This window comes from Silurus meridionalis, chromosome 20 (assembly GCF_014805685.1).
Source record: "Silurus meridionalis isolate SWU-2019-XX chromosome 20, ASM1480568v1, whole genome shotgun sequence".
NCBI classification, from domain to species: domain Eukaryota; kingdom Metazoa; phylum Chordata; class Actinopteri; order Siluriformes; family Siluridae; genus Silurus; species Silurus meridionalis.
In genome coordinates, this window is record NC_060903.1 from 14007230 (window position 1) to 14031069 (window position 23840).

At 37.1% G+C, this 23840-nt stretch overlaps 1 protein-coding gene across 8 annotated transcripts in view; it reads right to left on the reverse strand.

The window, feature by feature from the left end:
* Positions 1–2223: 2223 nt before the first annotated feature.
* Positions 2224–23840, reverse strand: part of dock10 (dedicator of cytokinesis 10) — a 102483-nt gene continuing 80866 nt past the window's right edge. For 3 of the 8 annotated variants that reach the window (XM_046876099.1, XM_046876094.1, XM_046876100.1), the window contains exons 26-57: positions 23473–23586; positions 23307–23378; positions 23030–23176; positions 22539–22622; positions 22330–22426; positions 22196–22228; positions 21814–21992; positions 19646–19762; positions 18600–18717; positions 17656–17777; positions 17457–17571; positions 17206–17272; positions 16854–16901; positions 14748–14849; positions 13674–13783; positions 13353–13468; positions 12266–12403; positions 11850–12032; positions 10984–11094; positions 10676–10891; positions 10534–10591; positions 9992–10090; positions 8203–8309; positions 7989–8111; positions 7793–7906; positions 7291–7296; positions 5754–5900; positions 5459–5669; positions 4869–5059; positions 4341–4441; positions 3075–3213; positions 2224–2928 (exon numbers count right to left, since the gene is read on the reverse strand). In XM_046876099.1, the coding sequence (XP_046732055.1) occupies positions 2881–2928; positions 3075–3213; positions 4341–4441; positions 4869–5059; positions 5459–5669; positions 5754–5900; positions 7291–7296; positions 7793–7906; positions 7989–8111; positions 8203–8309; positions 9992–10090; positions 10534–10591; positions 10676–10891; positions 10984–11094; positions 11850–12032; positions 12266–12403; positions 13353–13468; positions 13674–13783; positions 14748–14849; positions 16854–16901; positions 17206–17272; positions 17457–17571; positions 17656–17777; positions 18600–18717; positions 19646–19762; positions 21814–21992; positions 22196–22228; positions 22330–22426; positions 22539–22622; positions 23030–23176; positions 23307–23378; positions 23473–23586 (3633 nt within the window). In that variant the 3' untranslated portion in view covers positions 2224–2880. The remainder of the gene's footprint in view (positions 2929–3074; positions 3214–4340; positions 4442–4868; positions 5060–5458; positions 5670–5753; positions 5901–7290; positions 7297–7792; positions 7907–7988; positions 8112–8202; positions 8310–9991; positions 10091–10533; positions 10592–10675; positions 10892–10983; positions 11095–11849; positions 12033–12265; positions 12404–13352; positions 13469–13673; positions 13784–14747; positions 14850–16853; positions 16902–17205; positions 17273–17456; positions 17572–17655; positions 17778–18599; positions 18718–19645; positions 19763–21813; positions 21993–22195; positions 22229–22329; positions 22427–22538; positions 22623–23029; positions 23177–23306; positions 23379–23472; positions 23587–23840) is intronic. The other 5 variants (XM_046876101.1, XM_046876096.1, XM_046876102.1 and 2 more) reach the window with 5 other exon arrangements.

The window sequence follows — 23840 nt, forward strand, 5'->3', positions numbered from 1 at the left end:
TGTAAAAGAATTGATTTCTGAATTTTTATACCATCGCAAATTAACAATTAACAGCATCTCAGATCAGATTTTGTGCAAAGCAAAAACAGGCACTTCATAACAGCTCTTTTATAAGACTGTGTTTTCACGTACTCAGTCAAAAAACACATTACAGACTTCACGATTCAACTATCTCAAAGATTTGAAGATAAATCCATATTGTTTTTTTTTGCAGTGTCAGGATTCAAAAGGCTTGTTACCTCATTTTCTGAAGCCGTGACAGTTGTGTGCAAGGGGGATTGTGATCATCACTTCATGCACATCTTTTTTCCACCAGGCGACTAAAAAGCCCAGCAATTATCTATAATTACGTCGCCTCTGAGGAAGGTGGAGGAAATTAACAGCACACAGCAAGATAATAGCTGCAGGCGAGGTGTCTCAATTGCAACATTGAGATGGAAAATTGGTTGAGCTCTTCCTCTGTCATACAAATGTAAAATTACAGGTTTGATCAGTTTGATCCAAGATCAGTCATAGCACCAGGATGAACCTGAAGTCTATATCAAGAAGCATTTAAAAAGGTAAAAAAATTGTGAAACCTTTAGTAATAAATTTTTTTTTTTTGAGAGAAAAATATTCCATTTAAAATAATTGTTTCGACTTTATGTATAAAAATCATTGTCATTGTCAAATGAAGTAAGGAATACCACATGGCATGCTGTTATCGGAAAATAATCAGTGGTATGCAGGTGTAAATGTGACTTCCATGAGTAGGCAAACGGTACATTACATTGATGTAGATCCATTTTTTATTTTATTTTAATCATGGATTAATATTAGAGAAAATTGTGGTACGTTTGTAGACAATTACAAAACAGTTTGTCACTTTGTCAAGTACTATGCTACCACTAAATTATAGGGATCCTGAACAGGCTGTCATTTTAATTTCCAATTCTAATCTGAGTGACCTGGACATCTCCATGATTTTCGTGTGATGCTTAAGAAAAATCTGCAGAAATGTCTAAATGGATTGCAGCTCACTGAATCACCATAAGAGCATTTAACACTATATTTACAAAAAATGGTTTACGCTTACACTGAAGTTTGTATGTGCTTTTGGAACATCACATTTCACATTTAGTCCCTATTTGCTGTTATAATAACCTTCACTCTTCTGGCAAGATGTTCCATTGGATTTTGGATTGTGCTTGTGTAGATTTGTGCTCATTTAGCCACAAGGGCATTATTAGTACATCAGTCCTTTTACTAAAGTCAGAGCTCTATAGCAGGCCACTAAAGATCTTTCACTTCAACCCATGCAATCCATATCTTCATGGAGCTGGCTTTGTGCACAGGGGCACTGTCATGCTGGAGCATGTTTGGGTCTTCTAGTTCAAGTGACAAGAGAACATTGTGAGATCAAATCCCAGCCACACCCAGCTTCCACTCTTAGGCCTATAAACAAGGCCGATAAACCTATAGCTGCTTTGTTGTATGTAAGTCAATTGGTTAAGCGAGTCTGCTCAATTTTGTTAACGTAACTTTGGCTTAGAATGTCATGAGTTCAAATCCCAGCCATACCAAGCTGCCAACTCTGGGCCACTGAACTCAAGGCCCCATTGCTGCTCAGCTGTTTGAATGCGATAAATGTAAGTTGCACTTGATAAGGGTGTCTACTAAATGGCATAAATAACCATCCAAAGATGTCCTATACAATTGTGTGCCTCCAACTAAGTGCTAACAGTTTGGACAGGAACCACATATGGTTGGAAAAGTCAGGAGTTCTAATACCTTTGTCCATATAGTGTATGACTGGTATGGTACTTCTTACACTCAAGCTAAAAAAAAAAATACACTGGAGACTACATTCATAAATTTTGCGTAAACATCTACCTTAAGAAAATATCACTGTTAACGTTGCACGCGTTAATTTTTTTTTTACTTGTCCTTAAGGCCATTTGAGTTAGTTTGTTTTTTGCTTACATTTCTCAAAAGCGTCTTGTTTTTCCCCCAAAACACCTCTTTTTCACAAAATCAGTTATGAAATAATATAGAAAAGGTTTGTAGTTTCTCAGTAAAATGTAATAATTTATTCAAACAAACATAAAAGCCAAATTCATTAAATTTTTCTTTAATTTATCAAAACAAAAAATCATATATTGTTTATATATATATATATATATATATATATATATATATATATATATATATATATATATATATATATATATATAAAACAAAAAATTTAAATATTAATAATTCTTATATACAAATTTTAAACAATACATGACAGAATAACACATTTTTAGTCATAAAAACCTTATAAAACAGTCAATTTCTGTTTCCAAAATGTGAGCGTTGCGAGATCTGTGAATGTTAGGATACATTTGTTTGCTATTTGAAGCAGGTCTACATTCATACACAAAACTAGAGGTGTGTTCAACAAGACTATCTGGGATACGCTAGAAAAAATGGAACATGATTTTACGACAATACCCAATTGAGCACAATCAGATGTAATAATGTAATAAGCCCTCTAATAGGATTGTAGGAAGGTCTTGCGTAGTTGAACACACCTCAAGCTAATTTAAGGTCACTAATTTAAGGAACAGGGTCTAGGAGAGAAGGCATATGTGAATTTGAGTGTATATAAGAGGAGTGTGTCTGTGTGTGCATGTATGTGTGGTAGTACAGGAAGTACAGAAAAAAAACCTTCATATTATGTCCTTCATTACCAAAAACAGAGCAGCTGCCTGATCTGTATCGTTCACAGGACGGTGAGATCCTGTTATTCAGTTCATTTATTTCCTATGAATGTCCTCGAGGTTCCTTTCTGAGAGTAACACTGACAAGGTTCTTGAGTTAAAAAAAAAAAAATCTTCTTGGATCCTAAGTTGAAGCTCAGAAGGCGTTGGTTCGCTCTATAACCGACTGTCTTCCATGTGGAATCTTTACAAGAAAGAGACAAAACATAAATATAACCACAAAAATAGACACAATAAAGTTTTTTGTGTGTACTCTTTACCAGAATGCGAAGTAAACAAACAACATCAGAGCTGATGAACTACTGCGGCTTCTAAGCAAAAATCTCAGACCTGTTCGTTCATGATGGCCGAAAGCTCATTCAGCATTTCTCTGTAGTGAGCTTTCATTTCCTCCTGGTACTCCAGCTGGTCCTCCTTTATCAAGCGCTCGTTCACTTCTAGAGCCTGACCACACGCACTTGCAAACTGCCTGCAAGGGGACAAAGACTGGAACTGCAATACAATCTTTTTTAATTCTTTACAGATATTCAAATATATCAAATAATATTTGTGTTTCACGAATTTAATGCAAATAACCTCCATGGCTTCCATGGCTAAAGTCTACATGTGTTTTTTTCGCTTATACGATCACTTCCCAGTACAGACATGTCACTGATGCTTTCAGCATCTGAATGGATAAAAATAACAGTTTGTTTTTGATAATTATTTTACATAAAGGTCATCAGAAGTAAATACTGACCCGAATTACCTGTGTGTTTAACGGTTTCAATGCAAACCTTCAAGCCAATCAGAATTGACAGGACAGACCATGGTATAAGACATTCATAGAATGCAGTGTTAAGTCAGTTCGACTCTTCTTTCATCTTGAGCCCATCTGTGTGGTTCTCCACAGGTTTAATTAAAAAAACAAACCAAGAACTTCTAAGTAAAATATTCTCAGTAAGGTTTCGTTGCAGTTACAAAGAGGATTGACTGAGAATCAATCCAGGTGCATGAAGAAAATTAAACATTTCATGCACACTGGGGCGTTTTGCAAACTGATCCGAAAAACAGAGCTGTAGACCTGCAATAATGCATGCATACTGAATATATGAATTTTATATATAAAATTATCAAAGCATATTTGGCAATAGGTTAGTTTTCTGGTGTATTACTGACCAACAGTTGAGGTTTACAAGTACATTTGCAGTACATACACACCCCTCTGCCAATGAAAACCCAACCAAACCCAAGCAAATAGTGAAGTAAGATATCCATTTTGCTCAGCTACAGACTCAGCAAACAGGCTAATAGATGTGAGAGGAACCTCATCCTCATGCATTTTGCAATCACATGGACAGTTACTGCTACAATAGCATACATAATCCATGACAAATTTAATCTCAAAACATGCTGGCTAAGCAGTATGCAATGCTAGCAAACATTGAAGGAAATATCTGTGCACAATGGTAACTATGTGTTTCAAGTTTTGCCTTTATAGCCTTTATAAACCAGCAAGAATTTATTCCTAGACTGTGCTTAAACCTCCAACACCAAAAATGTTGCAGTTCAATGTAGATGTACGTTGTCGGTAATGACCATAGGTAAAAAGGGTACCTGAAGATCTCTTTGAGCAATTTGACCTGGTTGTCTGGATATTTCTTTGCGTTCTTCTCCTCCAAAAATGCTCGAGCATAGGCCATTGGTCCTGCATTTACCTGCAGAAAAAATAAATCTTAAATACCTGTAAACTCCTTTAAATTCTCATTTCTAATTGGTCAGAAGATTGTTAACTAATCATATATAAATGTAACGTTAAAACTAACACATGCTCAAATACATGACTGTTTCTATGCTAATTACCGTGAATTACACACTAATGGTACTTTAATGATGTTTCCATTTATTTTGCTTTGTAATAGTTTCAGGTACAGCTTAAACTTTTCTGTCTACTATTTGTTAGCTGCTATAACACAAGTGATAACAGGTACTAATAGATAAAAATCAATCATTGGCAAATTGCTGTGATTTATATTAAAAGTTTCTTGTGCTGATTTACCATGAAATTGTATTTCCAAACAGTTTTCTTTTGCTATCAGCTATTTTCATTCAATGCTATATTTTTGTGTGTGTGTGTGCATTTACCTTTACGCTGACACTGCCCTGAAGCTTGAGCTGCAGCCGGATCATGTCCACCTCGTCCATCTTGCAGAGCTGATTGAGTTCAGACACTTTACGACTCATCTCATCGATGGCCACCTCAATGGGGTTCATTTCAGTACTCTGCTGCTTAACCACCTGAATTCGCTTCTTCAGGTACGGGAACATGGAGCTCGCTGTTCACAGTGTCACAATGTCAAAATTAATTTCAGATAAATCATATTTTCTTTTATTGAATTTTGACTGATAATATATGTATATATTTATTGTATATTCATAAACACATACATTTTTTTTTGCTTTATTGTCATACAATGGACAAGAAATTTTTCTATACATTAGGCTTCTCTTTACTCTTTTCTACTGTAGCCAGAATATATTTGTTCATCTCTGATCCCTTACTCATAAAAAGAACCCGATAAGGGACAAAATATTTTTTTACAGATGGGAGGACGTGGAAGGCATAAGGCTAAATAATTGAGCAAACAGCTTTGTCTTATAGTTCAGAAAATGCACAATCAAGTTTTTGAAATAGCACCTATTCCTATAGAAACAGTGGATATTGTGAAACTCACTGGTCAGGATGGTGCGCCGCTTGCACTGCTCCTCCACGTCACCATGCTTCTTGCCAGAAAGAGTGAAGGGCGTCTCGAAGACGAATCGATTGATGTTGTGATTCCTCTCAAAATCAGTCTTCTTTTCCTGTTGCTCCTTCTCATCAAAGTACGGCACCACATACGTGACTTGGATATATGCGAATTTAGAATCCAGGTCCTTGGTGTTTACCTGAGCCGAGACAAACATGGCATTAAAAATGGCACACGGTCTTAAAGGCACATTTAGAAGAGTTTTAGAAGCTTTCTGTGGCACCTTGTTGGAGTCCTGGATCATTTTGACATTGTCTGCTCCAAACTTGTCAGAGTAGAGTTTGAGGAGGCGCTGAGAAATCTCAGAAAGACCTGTGAGCTTCGGCTCTTTGTAGATAAACTCCTTGTTCTCCTCCTCTTCAAAGAATCCCTGTCAGACAGGCCAGTGTTAGAAGCGTTCTGTATAGATGTGTCTAGATCCTGCTTTAAACCTTGGTATACACTGTCCTCATGTGGCTACAATCTTAATAACTCTCTATCCTGCATTATGCTTCATTGCCAGGACTGTAATGTGCAGTATTTTACAAAAGTGAGTATACCTCTCACATTTCAGCAACCATTTTAGTATATCTTCTCAAGGGACTATACTATAGAAATGAAACTTGGATATATTTTATAGTAGTCATTAGTGGTCGACCGATATTTATGATATATGATCCCAATTTTTTGCCCGTTGTTTGGCCAAATTTATTTCTTCCCCCCTTCATCACATAAAATCCAATCATTAATTAATAAGACGTGCAGAAAACTGCTTAAATTATACATTTATTGACAAGCCTCTCCAATCAGTGCACTTCTTAGCAGGTTTTAATCCCTACCTGTATCCTAAACTACAGCAGGTTAAATTAATGAAAATTAGCAATATATTTAATCAATAACATTTTTTTCTGCACCATTCACAAATCCTCAAAGAGTCTTTGCCATGAGGTGCCATGCTGAACATTCAGTAGTCAGTATGAGAGAATTGCACTTAAAGCACCACATTTTAACTGCTCTAATACAAGATACACAAATTTATATGGTCCTGACAAGCAGACGAAAACATGAACATGAATTGGACGTGTGGCTTTGCATGATTACACGACGTACAGCTGTAATCAGTTAGGGTGTATTCACTTTTGTTGCGTTATTTTGACAATAATGGCTGTATGTTGAGTTATTTTCAGAGGAGAGTAAATCTATACTTTTGTCCAAGCTGCACATTGACAACTCTAAAATATATTAAATTTTAAATATATATAAAAAAAAATCAATTTCTATAGTATTGTCTCTTGAGAACATAGAAAATAATTCCTAAAATGTGTGGGGTGTACTCACTTTTGTGAGATACTGTATGATTATTTGGATGAAAGCACAAAAACACTCATCTCTCACATGACCCAAATGTTAAAGCACTTAATACAACTGCAAGACACTGCCATTAGTTAGGCTATTATGATTGAAACGGTATGGATTAAAACACTTGAACATGTCTGTTCTACCTGAGAGCTTTCTATCTCAAAAAAAGATAATTATATGTCTATATTCCACAGACTTAGAGTTAGCCATAGACATAAGCGTGACTTATGGAAAAAATACAACACAATACACAGTAACATACCATACATAAATATGTATGTACGTAAAAAAAATATATATATATATGTTGAAATATTAGCTGTGTTGGAGAAAGAGGTATGGTTAAGTTGTTTAGAGCAGGAAGTTGGGGAAAAGAAAATGTCAAAAACGTGAATAAAGCAAAAAAAATAAATCTAACTTACCACCGCCTGACACAGAAAACCAAAAAGGAAGAAAAGAGCAGATGGAGGATTTTAAAGAAAACAGTGTGAGAGATGATCCTGTGAGATCATCCTCAAAATGAAGAGTATAAAATACAAATAAGGGCATTTTTATTTGTATTATCTGCATTTCCTTGTTTCTGTACAGTCAAAAATCACGATGTATTACTCCAGGATTTTGAAACTGATCCGCGCTGCAAACTTGCCTATTTCTATCCTTCTTACGTGCATCTTCAATGCTCTCCCCATTGTGCAATAATATAAAACATACGTGCAATACCACTTTCACTAATCTAAATCTGTACATTTTGTGCAATAATATTTATTTTCTTTATAAAACATGTGCAATAACTTTTATATTATTTTTTATTTATTTAGCTTTTTTTTATTTCCATGTTAAACTGGAAGGTTCTGTCACCAAAACAAATTATTTGTAAGTGCAAACATACTTGGCAATAAAGCTCTTTCTGATTCTGATTCTTACCTGTCCGTAGAAAGCCACGCGGTAGTATCGACCAAACAGACGTTTCTCCGAGTTCACAACCTCGTTCACCTTCAAATAAGAGCGGTGAATGTCGTAGTACAGCTCTGACAGCCTCTGTAAAAACACACACACATACACACAAGTTCATTTTCTAAAGGAATAAACTCTGTGACCCACCTAAGGCCCTAAGGCTCACCTTGAAGTCTCGTCTCTTCTCAAAGACCGCGATGACTGGCTTATTGATATCTGCTATGAGCTCATGCCGTTCAGACTTCCACAGATAATCCACACACAGCTCGAGCTGCTCCACCAGCGTGTCCTATAAAACAGAAATGCCAAAAAATAGACATATTAAAATACTATTATACAACAGAGCTTCTGAAAAAAACCCTAAAAAGTTTGTTCAGTACCTCAGTGTAAGGTGTATCCTGGGTCCCAGCATCCTCCTTCATGGCTCCTTCCTCCTGCACATTGGGGGAGATGTTCAGAAATGCAGGCCAACCCATACTGAACGAAGCTTTGGGTCCCAATCAAAAAAACAGAAAAAAATGCAAGAGGAAAAGATTATTAAATTATGTCTGCTCATGATTATGTGCATATTTATACATTTATTTATCCAACCACTCACCGCTTCAGGCATCACCTTGGCTATCTAACAGTCTGTGTTTAGATATTTTTTCTTCATATTTTTAGTACATAATTGCACAATTTTAGAAATATTTGGTGCATGTGAATAGTGACTAGCATGCAGTATTGGTTTACACACTTGTAAACAGCATGGTGAACTGCGTTTGTGAATGCCAGCCAATATAAATTCATTCATATCCATTAAAAAAAAAGTTAAAAAAGTAATTAATTATTTAATAAAATAAAATATTGCATATATATATATATATATATATATATATATATATATATACACACACACACACACACACACACACACACACACACACACACACACACACACACGCACACAAATATTACAGCTGTCAATCGATTAAAATGTTTTATTGTGATTAATTGCATGATGTGTTAACTCATGATTTATCACAACTTAATCACACATTTTATTTATTCTGAATGTACCTTAAATTAATACTATTGAAGTTCATAAACTAAATAACTGTAATATATGTTATAAATAGAATAATGTTATGCTAAATCTCTACCTTTGTTATTAATTATTTTACACTCATGAAAAAATTTTTATACCAATTTTGTTTTGGAGATGTGATGTTTCTATAGTTATAAGTAAATTTTTTTTGTGGTTGTTTTAATTGTTAAATATGGTACGTAGCTTCTTTAAGAATTATGTTCCAGTTCCGGTTGCATTCCCCCAGTTTGTGGTAAGCGCAGGTGATAAGAGGTCAATGCTGAAATTGTCTGGGAAGGACACGTCTAAAGTTTCTTTATTAATTTGTTCTTTTAATTCATTCAAAATAAAAAGTGCCCAGAAAAATTTATTTGAGACTTGGTGCATCAGTAAAACAAATGTCATATTTATTTAGATATTTTTTTACAAATATGGTCAAGTGAAATTGTGTGCCGCAGTAATCGCGCGTTAATATAATTAGTGCCGGTAAAATGAATCTAAAAAGTGTGGTTTAAATTAGTCATGAGTTTACATTTTGGGACAGAGCCAAATCAATGTGATATAAAATGTCACCAGTCCACCACCACAATCATGTGAATTTTTTTTATAATGATAATAAAGAATATGAATAAAAACAAGTGCATAAAATAACAATAACATGCACAATTCCCAATTTCCCAATTTCAGAATCTTTACTCGAAAGTAGTAAAGTGAAGCACCATTGTGATTTGCATTACTGTCCTGTATATCAATGAACTTGATTAAGCCAAAAGAGCTGTAATTACCATTAGGTCAGGCAAGTTTTTTTTTATCAAAAAAATTAATTTGATGCTTATAAATTGTATCTGAATCCCCCTACAATTTTTTATATTGTACCTGGCTGGAAGAACTTAATCTATAAAATGGCCCTAAATGTAAAACACTCATTGTCACTCATTGTATTCATTGTCAAGCCTTGGAAATAGCATTTGTGCCTCAGGACTCATCATTTAAATATAAAACGTCACACTCCAGAATATCTGTTAGAGCTAAGTCCAGGACATACTTCACAAATGACACCCACTAGATTTTTTAAGACATGGTAAGGTGGACGAAACACTCACTTTCTCCTTCTTGGGGGGTTAGTAAAGGGCAACAGTTAATTACATTGGCCTCCTCTGTGCCCACGCTTGAGATCCGTGCCTTTTCAGGCTTCCAGTAACCTGCGATTGCAAAACGGGCAGGAGGTTTAAAAAGAGGTTCACGTTCATGTCTGTTACTCGGGCTCTTAGCTACTCGCGTTTTAGCGCATGCTTCTACAGGCGAACAAACAAACAAAGGAAGCAAAAGTGTGCACCGAAGCTGTGGCACTCTATATCATTCATGCACACATGCAAAAGCACCAGGCCCTCATCATAGCTATCAGGCCTTGGGGAAGCCATTTAAATGATCCTTCTTTCCAGGCACCAGTCACTAAAACTGCGTATTTGATGCAGAGGGGAAAGAGAAGATTGTGGTTATGCGGAGAAAAAGGTGTGATGTATGAAGAGTGAAGATATGGCAAGCAATCGATTTTCGAGTAAGCTTTACTGCACTGAAGAACACAACACTGCATGCGAGGCACAACAGGTAGCATTGATGTTTGTGGCCAGCAGGGGGCACTCACCTCTCCTCTTTAATGACTCTGCTATGAGGGCTGAGATATGGATGTAGCACATGGCAGCCTGAAACACACAGCATCAAGACATTTAGTTCTTCTTGTTCGTGGTCTGTTAATTTTCGGCGGTTAGTTTTTATAACTCATTTACCTCAGACAGGTCTCCGTTGCGGACGTGGATCTTGGCCATGCTTTCTAACCAGGTGCGCCGGAGTTCAGGGGTGCTGGCGTAAGAGTTGGCGAGGCTATACTGCAAGTCCACCAGCATCTCCGGGTCCTTCTCATGCTCCTTCATTTGCGACGTGGCCATCAGGACGGTACGGATTCTTTTCGTCAGATCCTTCACGTCAGCTGGGAACGTCGTGTTCTGACAGGAACGAATATAAACGTACTTTTTGTACGATGTGCACAAGAGCCCACAAAAGTGAAGATGTGTCTGAAGAGGAGTTTGGCGCTTACTTTAAGAGGCACGTCTCCATTGGCAAAGTTGTTAATAATGGCCAGGGACTGCTGGAAACGTGAGCCTCCGATACCTGCATCTGCAATCAGCTGACTCACAGCCTTAATGACCTGTTAGAGTAAAAGTATAGAAATAAACACAGCCATGTTTCCTTGCTTTCCATATTTACCATGCTTCATACAGTGCTGTGCAATAGTCATAGGCATCATGTTTTTATATATAAATTCTGCAGATTATGCAGATTTTTCATGATGTTCAATTAATTTCATGTTTTTAATCAAAGGGTCTTCACACCAAGTTTCAGGTTTCTTTAGTTTACAGCTCTATGGGGTATTTTTTTGTTTCTTTGAACATGTATATTGTATTTTTATTGTCTATTCAGTCATACTATAAATGGTGCTGTGATATTTAGGGATTTTTTTGCACACTGAAATGAGAGCCTATATAAACACTAAATAATAGATAAATATTCTATCTACGATTATCATTCCTAGTAAACACCTATAAACAATGATAAAGTGCAGCAAAACACTTTCGGTACAGAGCCTAATTAGCATCAGCAGGACTCCAATATCCCCCCAACCCCCCCACCCGCCTTCCATCAGCATGCTAAATTCAACAGGAGCGTGTGAGATAAACCCGATGAAGCGAAGAGAAACAGATGATTGATGAACCAGTAACGCTCTACTAAACTACCACACGATTATTCCCGAAAGTGTCCTCGCAGTTATTTGTGGCAGTCACCCCGATGTGGTTTTGAAAGCAGTAAGAGCAGTACGAGTTGATGCAAAACAGCAGCATGCTTGCTTTCACTTTTTTGAGAAAGAGGAAGATGGCATTTAAAATAGTTGTCACACGGACGAACCTGGAGGTGAGAACGGACGATACACTTGCCCTTGGTGAACTCAAAATTCTTTCTCATGAGGAAATAGAGAAGGGCGGCTGCTTCGGTTTGCGTGCTACTGGAGCGATGGTTACAGCATTTCAGAATCTCGTAGCACAGACAGCCACATAGGTCAGCCTTCCCTTGGAAAAAAACACTGGGGAACTACAAAGAGAAAGACAGAAAAAGAGAGAGAGAAAGAGAGGGAGAAAGAGTGAGAAAGGAGAGGGGGTTTTGAGGGGCTTTTTAAAATTCTATACATATACACAATTTGTTATCTTACTCAGACAACACAGGATGCTCTAATGAAGATAAACGAGTCAGTAATGAATTTGATTATAACAAATGAGCTATGTAGATAGATATATGTATGTGTGTGTGTGTGTGTGTGTGTGTACCTTCTGTATGAAGAGGCGCAATGCAGCAAAGACGTGTCTTAGTGTGGTAGTAGACTGATTGATTTGGAAGAAGAGCAGGTAGGTGTCGAACACTTTCTTCATCAGAGAGTTTTGACCTTCATCCTGCTGTAGCTGTTTCTGTATAGGAGGAGAGGATAGAAGACATTGAACACAATAAACCTAATCATCCTTGAGAAAAAGCTAAATATGTGAACAAAATATATATATATGTTTAAAAGCACAGAATTAATGGCACTTTCCATTAAGAGCATTACACTATCATTATGATTCGAATTAGCATAAGCATTTTCAATCAGAAATACTGTATTTCTGCATTAATTATTGTTAAACCCATAAGAAATATACTGACGTTCGTCGTTACTTAGAAACAAAAAAAAAAGAATGTATTTGCTCTCAGTTCCCAGGAACTCTTTTTGTTGGCTTTCGCTGTGTCATCCTGTCCTGGGGTATAAATATTACAGGTAAAATCTGTTTGTCATCAACCACCATGCCAAAAGAACAAAGAACGTTCACAATGTAAGAGACAGATGGCTGGCAACTCAGGTTAAAAATACATAAGGAGTTAGAAATACTATTAAGCACAATAAACACAAAGAAAACATTTTCAATGTTTTCAAGAAATGCAGTTATTCTTGAATATGACATTTTCATTTACATGGTGCCACTAATTCTGGAGGGCTGCTCTAATTTTGAACTGCGATTAAAGCAAAGCAATCGAATAAATGAACAATATATATATATATATATATATATATAGCTGTTTGTAGGTTATTAATATTTACCTTCCTGATTTAAAACACTATTCCTGTTGTATGCATTTAATAATGCATGAATAGTAAAGTTTTATCATTAAGCTTCTTTAGTCATGTGATCATTGTCTCTAACCGTGAAAGCAGAATAAAAAAAATAAATCATAGCTTCCCCCTGTGGAGAAACAATCATCAGCCAAGCATGTCACTAACACACATATGTGAATCTTTCCATCCACCAGATGGCATTGTCATAAACTCACAGCTACCAGGTGATTGATTGATCTAGCACACAGAACGGATTAGCGTCTGCTGACCTTGTGATGCTGCACAAATAGTCCCAGGACATCGAGGACAGTGAGGGCCACTTCTGTGGACAGGTTGGCTTCGATGTCTGTCGGGTTGAAGTTGTCATTCTCAACTGAATTCCCATCTAACACACACGCATACACACACACACACATGATATATTCCATTACATTACCATGAAAACCCAGACAATATGTTCTAATTGCTGAGAATTTCTTTAAACCCAGTGTATAAATAATAACTAAAAGCATGTAAACGGCATGATTTCCAAGAAGAAAACCTGAGGTATTTAAAGGTTAGCTAGCTAAGATGTTTAATGTAACAATTACCTGTTTCCATCATCTGCAGCAGTTTGGGGTTGGTGAGGGCATTCTTGCCTCTGAGAATGGGCATGGTATGGGAGCGAGCATGTCTATGCCCATCCTGACCTGACAGCATCCTGATTAGTCAAGAATGAAGAACATTGATAGGTTAGGTGACTTTAAACATCCAGCTCATATCAATCCTGAGAGCAGGGATGATAAGAACATTATCATATATACTGTAGGTGAACGAGATACTAGGTAGGTACTTTCCTTCCTTGCGTGTGTGGTTTTTCTTTTTCTTATTTTCATAAATGATGTTTAATTTTATTTGCCTCTTTCTACACAAAATCTCTTACTGTATGATGCCTGAGATTTCTACCATTTATTTACCTCAGAAATGCAACTTAAATCTTTTTCTGTCCCCAAAACAGGCTACAGCAGTTAATAAAGACATTGTTTTAGCATATTAGCTGTTTGGTTATAATATTTACACACAAAAACAGAAATACAAAAAAATAACGGCCATTCCATAGAATACCACAGACAGTAGGTCAAGGAAGAAGGCCATGCTGGACAAAATGGCTGCCATGGTGGAGAACACTGTATTAGCGGATATCGGTTCATGAAATCGAGATGAAAAATGATGAACTGAGATGTTTTCACACTGGACAAATGATGGACACATGACCTATCGTAACAATTGGTTCTGTGGGGAAAAAAAATGTAAAGCCCAGGAATCGATATATATGACTGGGATATGAGTCCTGAGAATACAATGATCATTTATATTGCTTGTGCCTATGGCTATATTTGTTAAAAAAGCATAGCTTGTATACTAGATTTGTTGCTAAAAGCAATATTATAATAACTCTGTGTTCACTATAAAATCCTTGCTTTATCCAAAGAAATAGGCCTGGGGATCACTGTATATGGACAAAAAAGCCAAAGAATATCATTATTCTGCTTTGAAAGACATCTATGATAACGCACAGACAGCAAGAATCGTTGTTATCAGGCTGAATAATAATAATAGCTAACAGGGAAATGCATACACTGTTACTCAGAGTAAAAGCTAGTTCTATATCCTGGGGTGTTTACCATTGGGGCAGAATCCCTGAGGACTGGGTGGAAGCATTCGAACCCTTCAGAGTGCCCGTGTTCTGCGTGGCCTGCGCCAGCTTAACTGCAGCTGCTAACTTCCTGTGCACAACGACCCAATCACAGCAAGGGGTTAAGGGCACCATAATCATCATCATTATCATCATCCTCACGTTCTTCATCAGATTTGAAGCAGCCAGGTGGGAAAAATAGCACTAATTTAGCAGGCTAGCATTCAAAGAATGGGCAGCGTTCAAGCTAGTGGCTTGCAAATGTGAGTGTAAGGAAAAAAAGCATTCAAGCACCTCATGTAATGCTGGCTATGTCCTTGTGCGCACTAGCAAATGAATTTCAATTTGATTTGAAGAGTCCTACGTTTTTTTTTTTTTCAGAGGATCAGAGGAGCAGAAGTGAGTGAAATTTGCTTAAACATGAGATGGAAATTGAGAAAGCAAAGGCAGGCAAGACACAAAATACACACCAAGACACAGTCTGAGATTTAGAACAAGCTGAAGCATTAATTACATGAAGGTATAATTATGCCATACATGATAACATTTATAATACACAAAACTGCAAGTCAGGTTTCAATCTGACAGTGAATATAAATAGACGCCTTGGTTATAGACACCCCCAATATTACTGTTCGGTCGTTCGTTCATTTATTCATTCATTTATTCACTCATCTATTAATTTATTCAACCCCAATAAATATTTTAATGTGGTCAGGGGCACACAGGATCAAAAACCTACATTTGAAATCAATAGATACATGCCAGTCTGTCACAGCATACCATGCACTTACAATCATACACATCGCAACTATATACTCATACACACATAGTGGAAATTTACAGCTTATCCATTTACTGCCAGACTTTTTGGGAGGTGGGAGGAAAGAAGCTACAATACCACCCTGCTGCTCTCATACTACTGTTGTGTAAAAAGACAAAAAAAATCTAATCTAATGTTGACCATTAAAATGCCCAATGCACAATTAAATGAAGACAGAATAACAGAGAAAGAGACAGAGACAGAGAGAGAAATAGAGAAAGGTATAGAAAGTGAAAATGAAAAAAAAACCACATCCTGTTTAGAATGAGAGAACGAGAGAATAAGAGCTATTAATACCTGAATAACTGAATAGCATTAAATAGGTAGATGCAAAACACAGATCCTATATAATCAGCGGTGTTGTAGCTTTTTAAGGACAAAAAAACCCCCTCAAATTAAAACTTTTCAAGTTTTTAATTCCTAATGAACATGGGCTTGGACAAATATGGATGCTTTATGCAAATGCATGTTTATAATTAGTGAAACCAAACTCAACACAGAGCATAAAAAACAAATATACTTGTGAATGTTTTAAAGTAATTATGGTGTTTTAAATTACTTAAGTCAGAACAATACACAGTAAGAAAGAAGAGAGAAATTGCTAATTTTGAAACACAATATTTGAGTGGAATCTTGTCTTCTTACAGCCAAAATAATTCATGTTAGAAAAACAGACTACAGTTTGAAATCAAAGGCCTCGTATTTAGGCTTTAGAGAGAGAAAAACAGAGAGAAAAGAAAAGGAGAATTAGAATTCTCAGTGGCAGGATCATCTCACCTATAAATCCTGATCCATGTTATACCTAACTTCAAGATACCTACTACGAGCTGGCTTCAAAAAAGAGAAACATTCCCATTTATTAATAGTTAAATTTTGATTTAACCTATTCTCATCTGCCTCTTTTTAACTCCAAGCTCTCAGATAGCAAGAGTTCTGTCTTTCTTTGCGCTATCCCTCTGTTTTATTCGTCTCTTAGTCTATCTAGAAATTCTATGTCTCACATTTTCTCTGTCTTTTTTTCCTGTCTTTTCCTCCACCTCCTCCTTACACACTCCTCCTCGACACATACATACACAGAGACAATAAACAACCAATGTAAAACAAAGCAAAGCTCAGTGGTACATGGCTTACACACACAAACATAAACACACACACACACACACACACACACACACACACACACACACACACACACACACACACACACACACACACACACACACATTATATTGAGTGTATTCTATTTCATAAAGTTCTGGGTGATCCCCTTACCTGGCTATGTGACGCTTTCCCAAGAACCTGAAGTGCTGGAGACAGAGTCTGTCAGGGAAGAGATGGAGAGAGATAGATTCTAAGATGCAAACAGAATACGCAGCATCCCCGAGAACAGGAAACACCATAAGAGATGAAAATATGCTTAGTGATCTTTATATCATAAGTAGTGATTCACTTCCTCACAAAAATATGTGTCTCTTAAAATGAACAGGAAATGCTATAAAGCTCTAAATGGGAAGATCTTCCAAAAGAAACCACTGACCTCACCAGACACATTGACGGATTTGTCATTCTATTTATCCATTGATTAATGTAGCTACGACTTCGGCATCTGCCGAAGAAAACTTACTCTAAGATGTTGAAGAAGTCAGAGATCTCCTGGTGAATGGCCCGGTGCCAATATGCAACCATGACCTCTGTAACACAAAGCACAATCCACACCCACTCACATCAGCACACATCACAAATATATAAGTCCAAGTAATTGATGATGGTAACTTAAGTGTCGTTATGTACAAAGTTCCATCCTGGGAAATGAAGCAATCTTGTTTGATTGGTGTGTTACTGTGTATACTTTATGTAGGCCTTGATGACCCTTACCTTCTGATATGGTTTTCATAATATGCAGGAAACACATAAGGAGGCTGCGTGTCTCTGCATGGTCCAGTTTGTCAAAGCGTGAGCCAAAACCAATCAAGGACTGTGGCCTGGCAAACTACACAAAGCGGATCAGTGACGTGTTAATGTTCAGTCGTAATACTTAGAATTACCCAACAACTGATCTCAAAGGTTTCCTCACTTTTTCACATCCGTCCATCTTCTCGCTGTTGCGGTCACTGTTGCTGCGGTTGGACTCGATGCTGATGAGCGAACCACGTGAATCAGTGTTGTTAGCCGTGGAAACAGCAAATGATGAAAACACTTAAAGAAAGAAGAAAGATCTCACTCAAACCATGTCTACCTGCTTACATCCTATAGTTATGCCTTGTAAACATGTCAGATGATTATTATATGACTATTTAAAAGTCATTTTTGAGGTTAGTGTTTAGCATGAAAGCATGCAAGGTTTCTGATTGGCTTGGATAAACACTCGCATTATTGTCCTTGTTTTTGTTTGATTCTAAAATCACAAACTGGGGTTCACAAGCACCCTTTATTTCCTTTGACCACATTTGGTGAACCTGTTCCAGTCAAAGCCTCAGATTCATTTCCATGGCTGACAGGACTGGAACCCTGATATGGTCTTTTGATGTTGGAGCTCATCCACCTTATAGTTCAACATACCACAGTTGTCAAGAATGCCTATTTGGTTTGCTGTAAACTTCAGCTTGAATCAGTCTGGTGATTCTCCATTCTTTTGAGCTCTCTCATTGATAAGCTTATTTCTTTTGTTAAAAGGCTGCTCATTGGATATTTTTTTTCTTCTTTTTTTTGCACTATTCTTTGTAGATTTTGGAGCGCTGATGTGCATGAAAAACCTAGGAGCTCCTAAAATCCTCAGTTTTCGGTTTCATCCTATCTGGAAACAATGATCATTTGAGGTTTATTGATATAAAAATTCTTTCCTCTGAATTGAACATTAAACAAAGGCTCTTGAACTGTACTTGCATAATTATCTGACTGGATAAATACACGAATAAGCAGATCTACAGTTGACTGTACATTAACAAATTTTAAAACAATAAAAACATACATTAGTAATATAAAACATTAACATTTGCATGATTATAACTTCTTACACACCTGTAATAGAGTTGAGCACCTCCTTAGACAAAGAGGCATCTACTGAGTTTCCATGACGATTGCTTTGACCTCCTCCTCCTCCTCCTCCTCCTCCGACACTCACATCATCTTTGGAGTCCTATAATAAAAAGGCGATTAAGACACGTTAAAGCGTTTCTAAAGACTTTTTTTTGTGCCAAAAAAAAAGATGTAATGTTACAGTGCTAAATATAAATGCATGACCATCAATAGAACCATGTTTTATTCAACTTATGTTTTCATTTACAATTGTATTATATAATCGAAGAAATTCATGGTTCTCATCCATTATGTATAGAGATATTTAATGACAAAACAGTTAACTTTCTCCTTTTACTTATGTGATAAAAGCTTTGTCAGAAAACTTAAAAAGTACAACCTAATGACTGTTATAAAGCTTGGACATTGGAGACTCCTTTAAAAAAAAAACCCTTGATGAAATTATTCTCATAAGGAAACATCACAATTTTAACGTTATTTCTTGTGTAACATTCAAAGTCCCCATGCAAGCTGTTACTTTTGAAAGGATATTAAGACATTACTAAGACATTACAATATATGTTTTTAAAAAGTATTTAACGACATATAAACCATCACAATTAATTTAACTGCACTCTCATACAATCAATCGTTAACCCTTTCTTGTTTTCTAGTACTTTTTTTCTGAATGACACGATATGTTCATTCAAAATGTACATGAAATTCAAGTAAAAATGGAAGGAATGTTACTGTGGGTAGGGAAGGCTTTCTTTTTAAGACAACAAAAGTGCATGCACATTTAGAAATGTTATACCCACTTCTTTACAAATGAGGCCTCTAGGCTGGATTTTTCTTGGAATTTTGCTAAAGTCATAAATTAAAAACAGTGAAGAATGTTCTGGTCCTTTTGAAAACTATATCTGTCATGATACTGAACACTGGTTATTTTTGTATATATTTCAAAGTTAAAAGCCAAAAACATCATGACTTTGCCATATTCCTAAATGTGCGTGTATGAGTGTGTGTGTGTGTACTTGTGTGGATTTTACCTGGTCACTGGAGTTCAGGTAAATGGGAAAGAGGTCCCTGAGAAAGAAGCGTGGCATATTGTCCAGGATTAGACCATACAGGGGCAGATACAGAGAAGCGATCCTGGCCTGCTTCTCCTAAACATACACAAACATGCACACACACAAAATTGTTTTTTCACCCACAGAGGAACGCAAAACATTAGTTATAAAACAATAGGCCCAACAGGGACATCATATACAATATTGATTTTAACATGGACTTATTTTCAGGACAATCTGTAAGCCTGGCTGCAGCTCTGTATCCATTTATTTTACACACACACACACACACACACACACACACACACACACACACACACACACACACACACAAGTCTCTGTGCCTCTACACATACATGGGTGGAGGCACCAAGCTTTAATACTTTCCTGCTGTTTCTATGCTTTTCTTTCCAGCATTGTTCCCCACACACACACACACACACACACACACACACACACACACACACACACACACACACAGTCTATAAAATGTCGTATGCCTTAATAACTTGATTGAATCTGCTTTTCTGAAGATCAGAAAACTAATCTCACTCAAAATCTGTATTATATAATGCCTTATATAATAAAACCAGATTCTTTTTCATAAAGAGAATAGTAGCACGCATTAGCAGCCTCTGGCATACACACACGCTTCACAGAAATCCTGTCAGGGACCCTAATGGAAAATTCCCATGCGATTCCCAGTGGAGTTCAAGGGTCATCATGGGAAGTTTATGTAAAGTCAAGGCACCCCATGGCTCCTTTGCATGAGATTTTGTTGTATGGTCATGGGAAATGACTACATACATATGAGACACTGCTAGAATGAATGAAACCCAAGGAACCCAAGGAAAAAATGTGACCATTTTCAAGTAGGCGACTCCAAATGACATATATTACCACTCTGATATATGAGTAATATGAGTAAATTATAGATAAAAAAGATAAAAGATAAAAAAAACTTACACAATAAGTCTTTCATTTCTCTGCATGTATAACAGACAGCGAAAAAAATTGTACATGACAATGCTTAAGATCATTACATACTTTACATATGCCATGAGCAGATACAGTAGGGAACAGTTTGGGATTTCCCAGTTATTTCTTTAATGAAGAATAAAGATATAAAAAGAGAACATACTTCAAGCACGTTGCTGCAAAGTGTCATGGATTTTCCATTCATGTTGCAGTTCCCATGGAGACAGGTTTTGGTTCCTGTTTCTGTTTTCTTCCGATTCCCAGCCCCCATCCTTTTGCTGCGTGTTTGTAGTGTTTTATAGTTTTTTTACTTTAAGTCATTAAAGCGCTGTTTGTTTTTTGCGCACAAAATGCTTCCTAGTTCTTTAGATTTCCTGGTTTTGTTTATAGTTCCTATTTTGATAACTGTCTTTAACGCTTCTGGTAAGTATGTTTTCGTTTCTTGTGTCTGCCTTTCAGCTTTGAACTTCATAATACCCTTCTCCTCGCTTTCCAGGACAGTATGCATATGAACATCTACATCAGGCACATTATTATGACCACCTGCCTAATATTGAGCATTAACAGCATTAATTTCTTTAGCAGTTTGAGCTACAGTAGCTGGTCTGATGTATCGAACCACACAGGCCAGCCTTTGTTCCCCACATGCATCAATGAGCCTCGGCCGCCCATGACCTTGTCTCTGGTTCACCACTGTTCCTTCCTTGGACCACTTTTGACAGATACTGACCACTGCAGACTGAGAACATCCTACAAGAGCTGCAGTTTTGGAGATGCTCTGACCTGGCCCTTGTCAAACTCACTCAAATCCTTAACCTTGCCCATTTTTTCAGTTTTTTACACATCAACTTTGAGGACAAAAAATATATAATATATAATATCCCACCCACTAACAGGTGCCATGATAAGGAGATAATCAGCGTTATTTACTTCACGGTTCATAATGTTACCATGTCATAATGTTATGTCAATTAAGTTCAGCAAACCGATTGCTGATGTGACCCTCAGAACACCTCTAGAAGAAGAGTGACATTTACCCATAATTCCCATACCCAGAAACTTTTTTTAACACTGAATTCCAGCCTTTACACACCAACTACACTTTACAGTTTCTAGTTTTTAGCACTAACAATGAGAAAATACAGAGCAAGAGAGGTTTTACAGGTCACCTTCAAAACATAGCGAGAATCCAAAGAATGCTTGGCCATGAGGTTCTTCAGGTTGGCCAGAGCCAGGTGCCGAATGTCTTGTTCATCTTGGAGAGCCAAGCCGAGTTCCCTTAAGAGCAAACCTGTGAGGAAATGTTTCCTGCAGAATTCCCCAGTCAGGCTGTATTCTGGGATATCCACTGGAAAAACGATAGGGAGAGAGATATTTGACATTAAAACGGTAGACATTCTGAGAAAATCAAGCAAGAATGTGAGGATGGAATGACCTGAAATGATCAGACTTGTGAATAAAGCTGTAGATGCATGATATGGATGTGTGAAATGTTGGACCTGACAGTATATACAGTAGGACTAGACCTGACTTTGAGTGTTTAATAATTACCCTGAGCGATTTGCGTTTCCGGCGAGAGCTTATCTGACAGGATGAAGAGAAATGGAGGAAAGAATGTTAATGCGATGTTAATGAGGACAAGACCAATGAGGTTAAAACAAGGCGTGGCTTTAGAGATAGCTAACCTGTGATTCGTGCGGAAGGGATGGGCAGGCTGAGAGGGATGTAGTGCTCATGGTTGCACACCTCCCTCAGGAAATCAAACTTGAATTCACACAGCATCTGCAGCATCCAAAAAGCAACAAAATAGGTCAGGATTGGACACTGATGTAGACCAGTTTTTGATTACAATATCACATGTGCAGTTTTAGCAGTTCTACATGGATTGTGATACCTTGTTGTCACTGTTTGTGATCATGTTGATGTAGTTGCTGATGAGTTTAAAAGTAAAACCTCTGTCCATCAGAGTGAAGCAGCGCTGTGATAACACACACACACACACACACAAACACACACACAGCCAAACTGTTAACCTCTACCTCTAACCTCAACCTCTACATGCAAACAGATAATGAGACCATGTGAATCCACAGACACACACACACACACACACACACACACACACACACACACACACACACACACACACACACACACACAAAAACAATCAGCAGAATAAATGATTTCATCCAAACATCTAAGATAAAACCAATCCCTGCTGGCATTTTGTTTTTCCAAGTATCCCTTCATGTAAACGTTCCATCTGGTATTGAAACCCCAAAATTGTTTTAGGCTGTGCTTTTTATTTTAAATAGAAATCTCTGCTTTGTGAAATATTTCTCTGCAATATTAAGGTTTAAATTTTAGCAAAACACAGGCACTTACTTTTACAAAGGCGGCAATAGCCTGGCTGGCACTGCGAGTTTCGTCAGGCAGATCTTTACTCTTCCAGTAGATGTGATCTGACATTGTCATGATTAGAGTCTCCAAGTGGCTCAGGAAGGTGCCTGGAAACCTCTGCGACCGAGGAACCTATTTACATACACACCCGGCATGCATACATGAGATACAGCACGAAAGGAAGCTGCAATTAATATCAAGATCTCTCAGATAAGAATATTTTTCAAAAAGCAGCCTTGTTAGATAAAAAGTGAAAGTTTACTTTGAGCTTCTCGGAATCGACCAGGTGCTGAGCCATGGATTTTATTATGATTTCTAGAAAAAACCAAGAAAACTGTACAAGGAAAGAAAACAGAAGAATAAGATTAAAATTTGAGCTCTCCAATCCATGCAAGGTGTGTATTGCAGGGATGTCTGTGTTGTCTCACCTTGAGGATGTTTTTCACAGCCGGCTGCTCATTGCTCTTCAGATCAGAGTTCATGCCTTTTGCCAGCTCCTCGTGCACGGTCCGGAATCCATGTGCCTCAGTCTTAAACACAAACTGTTGAAATAAAAGCAGCAAGCAGAATGTTAAAATACATGAAATGTGTAAGGAGAAAACATTACATATTAAAATCAGTGAAAATTGCATGGCATGTGTGTGGCATGTGGAATGTGGCATTTCACTGAAACAATGAAAGAAGAAATTATACTTCTAACTTCCGTAAGCAGATCATGCAGGTTGAACGTATATACAGATTGGAAATGCCCTCAAAATGGTACAGTAAACCTGGCCAGGGTTTGCTTTATTGGAAC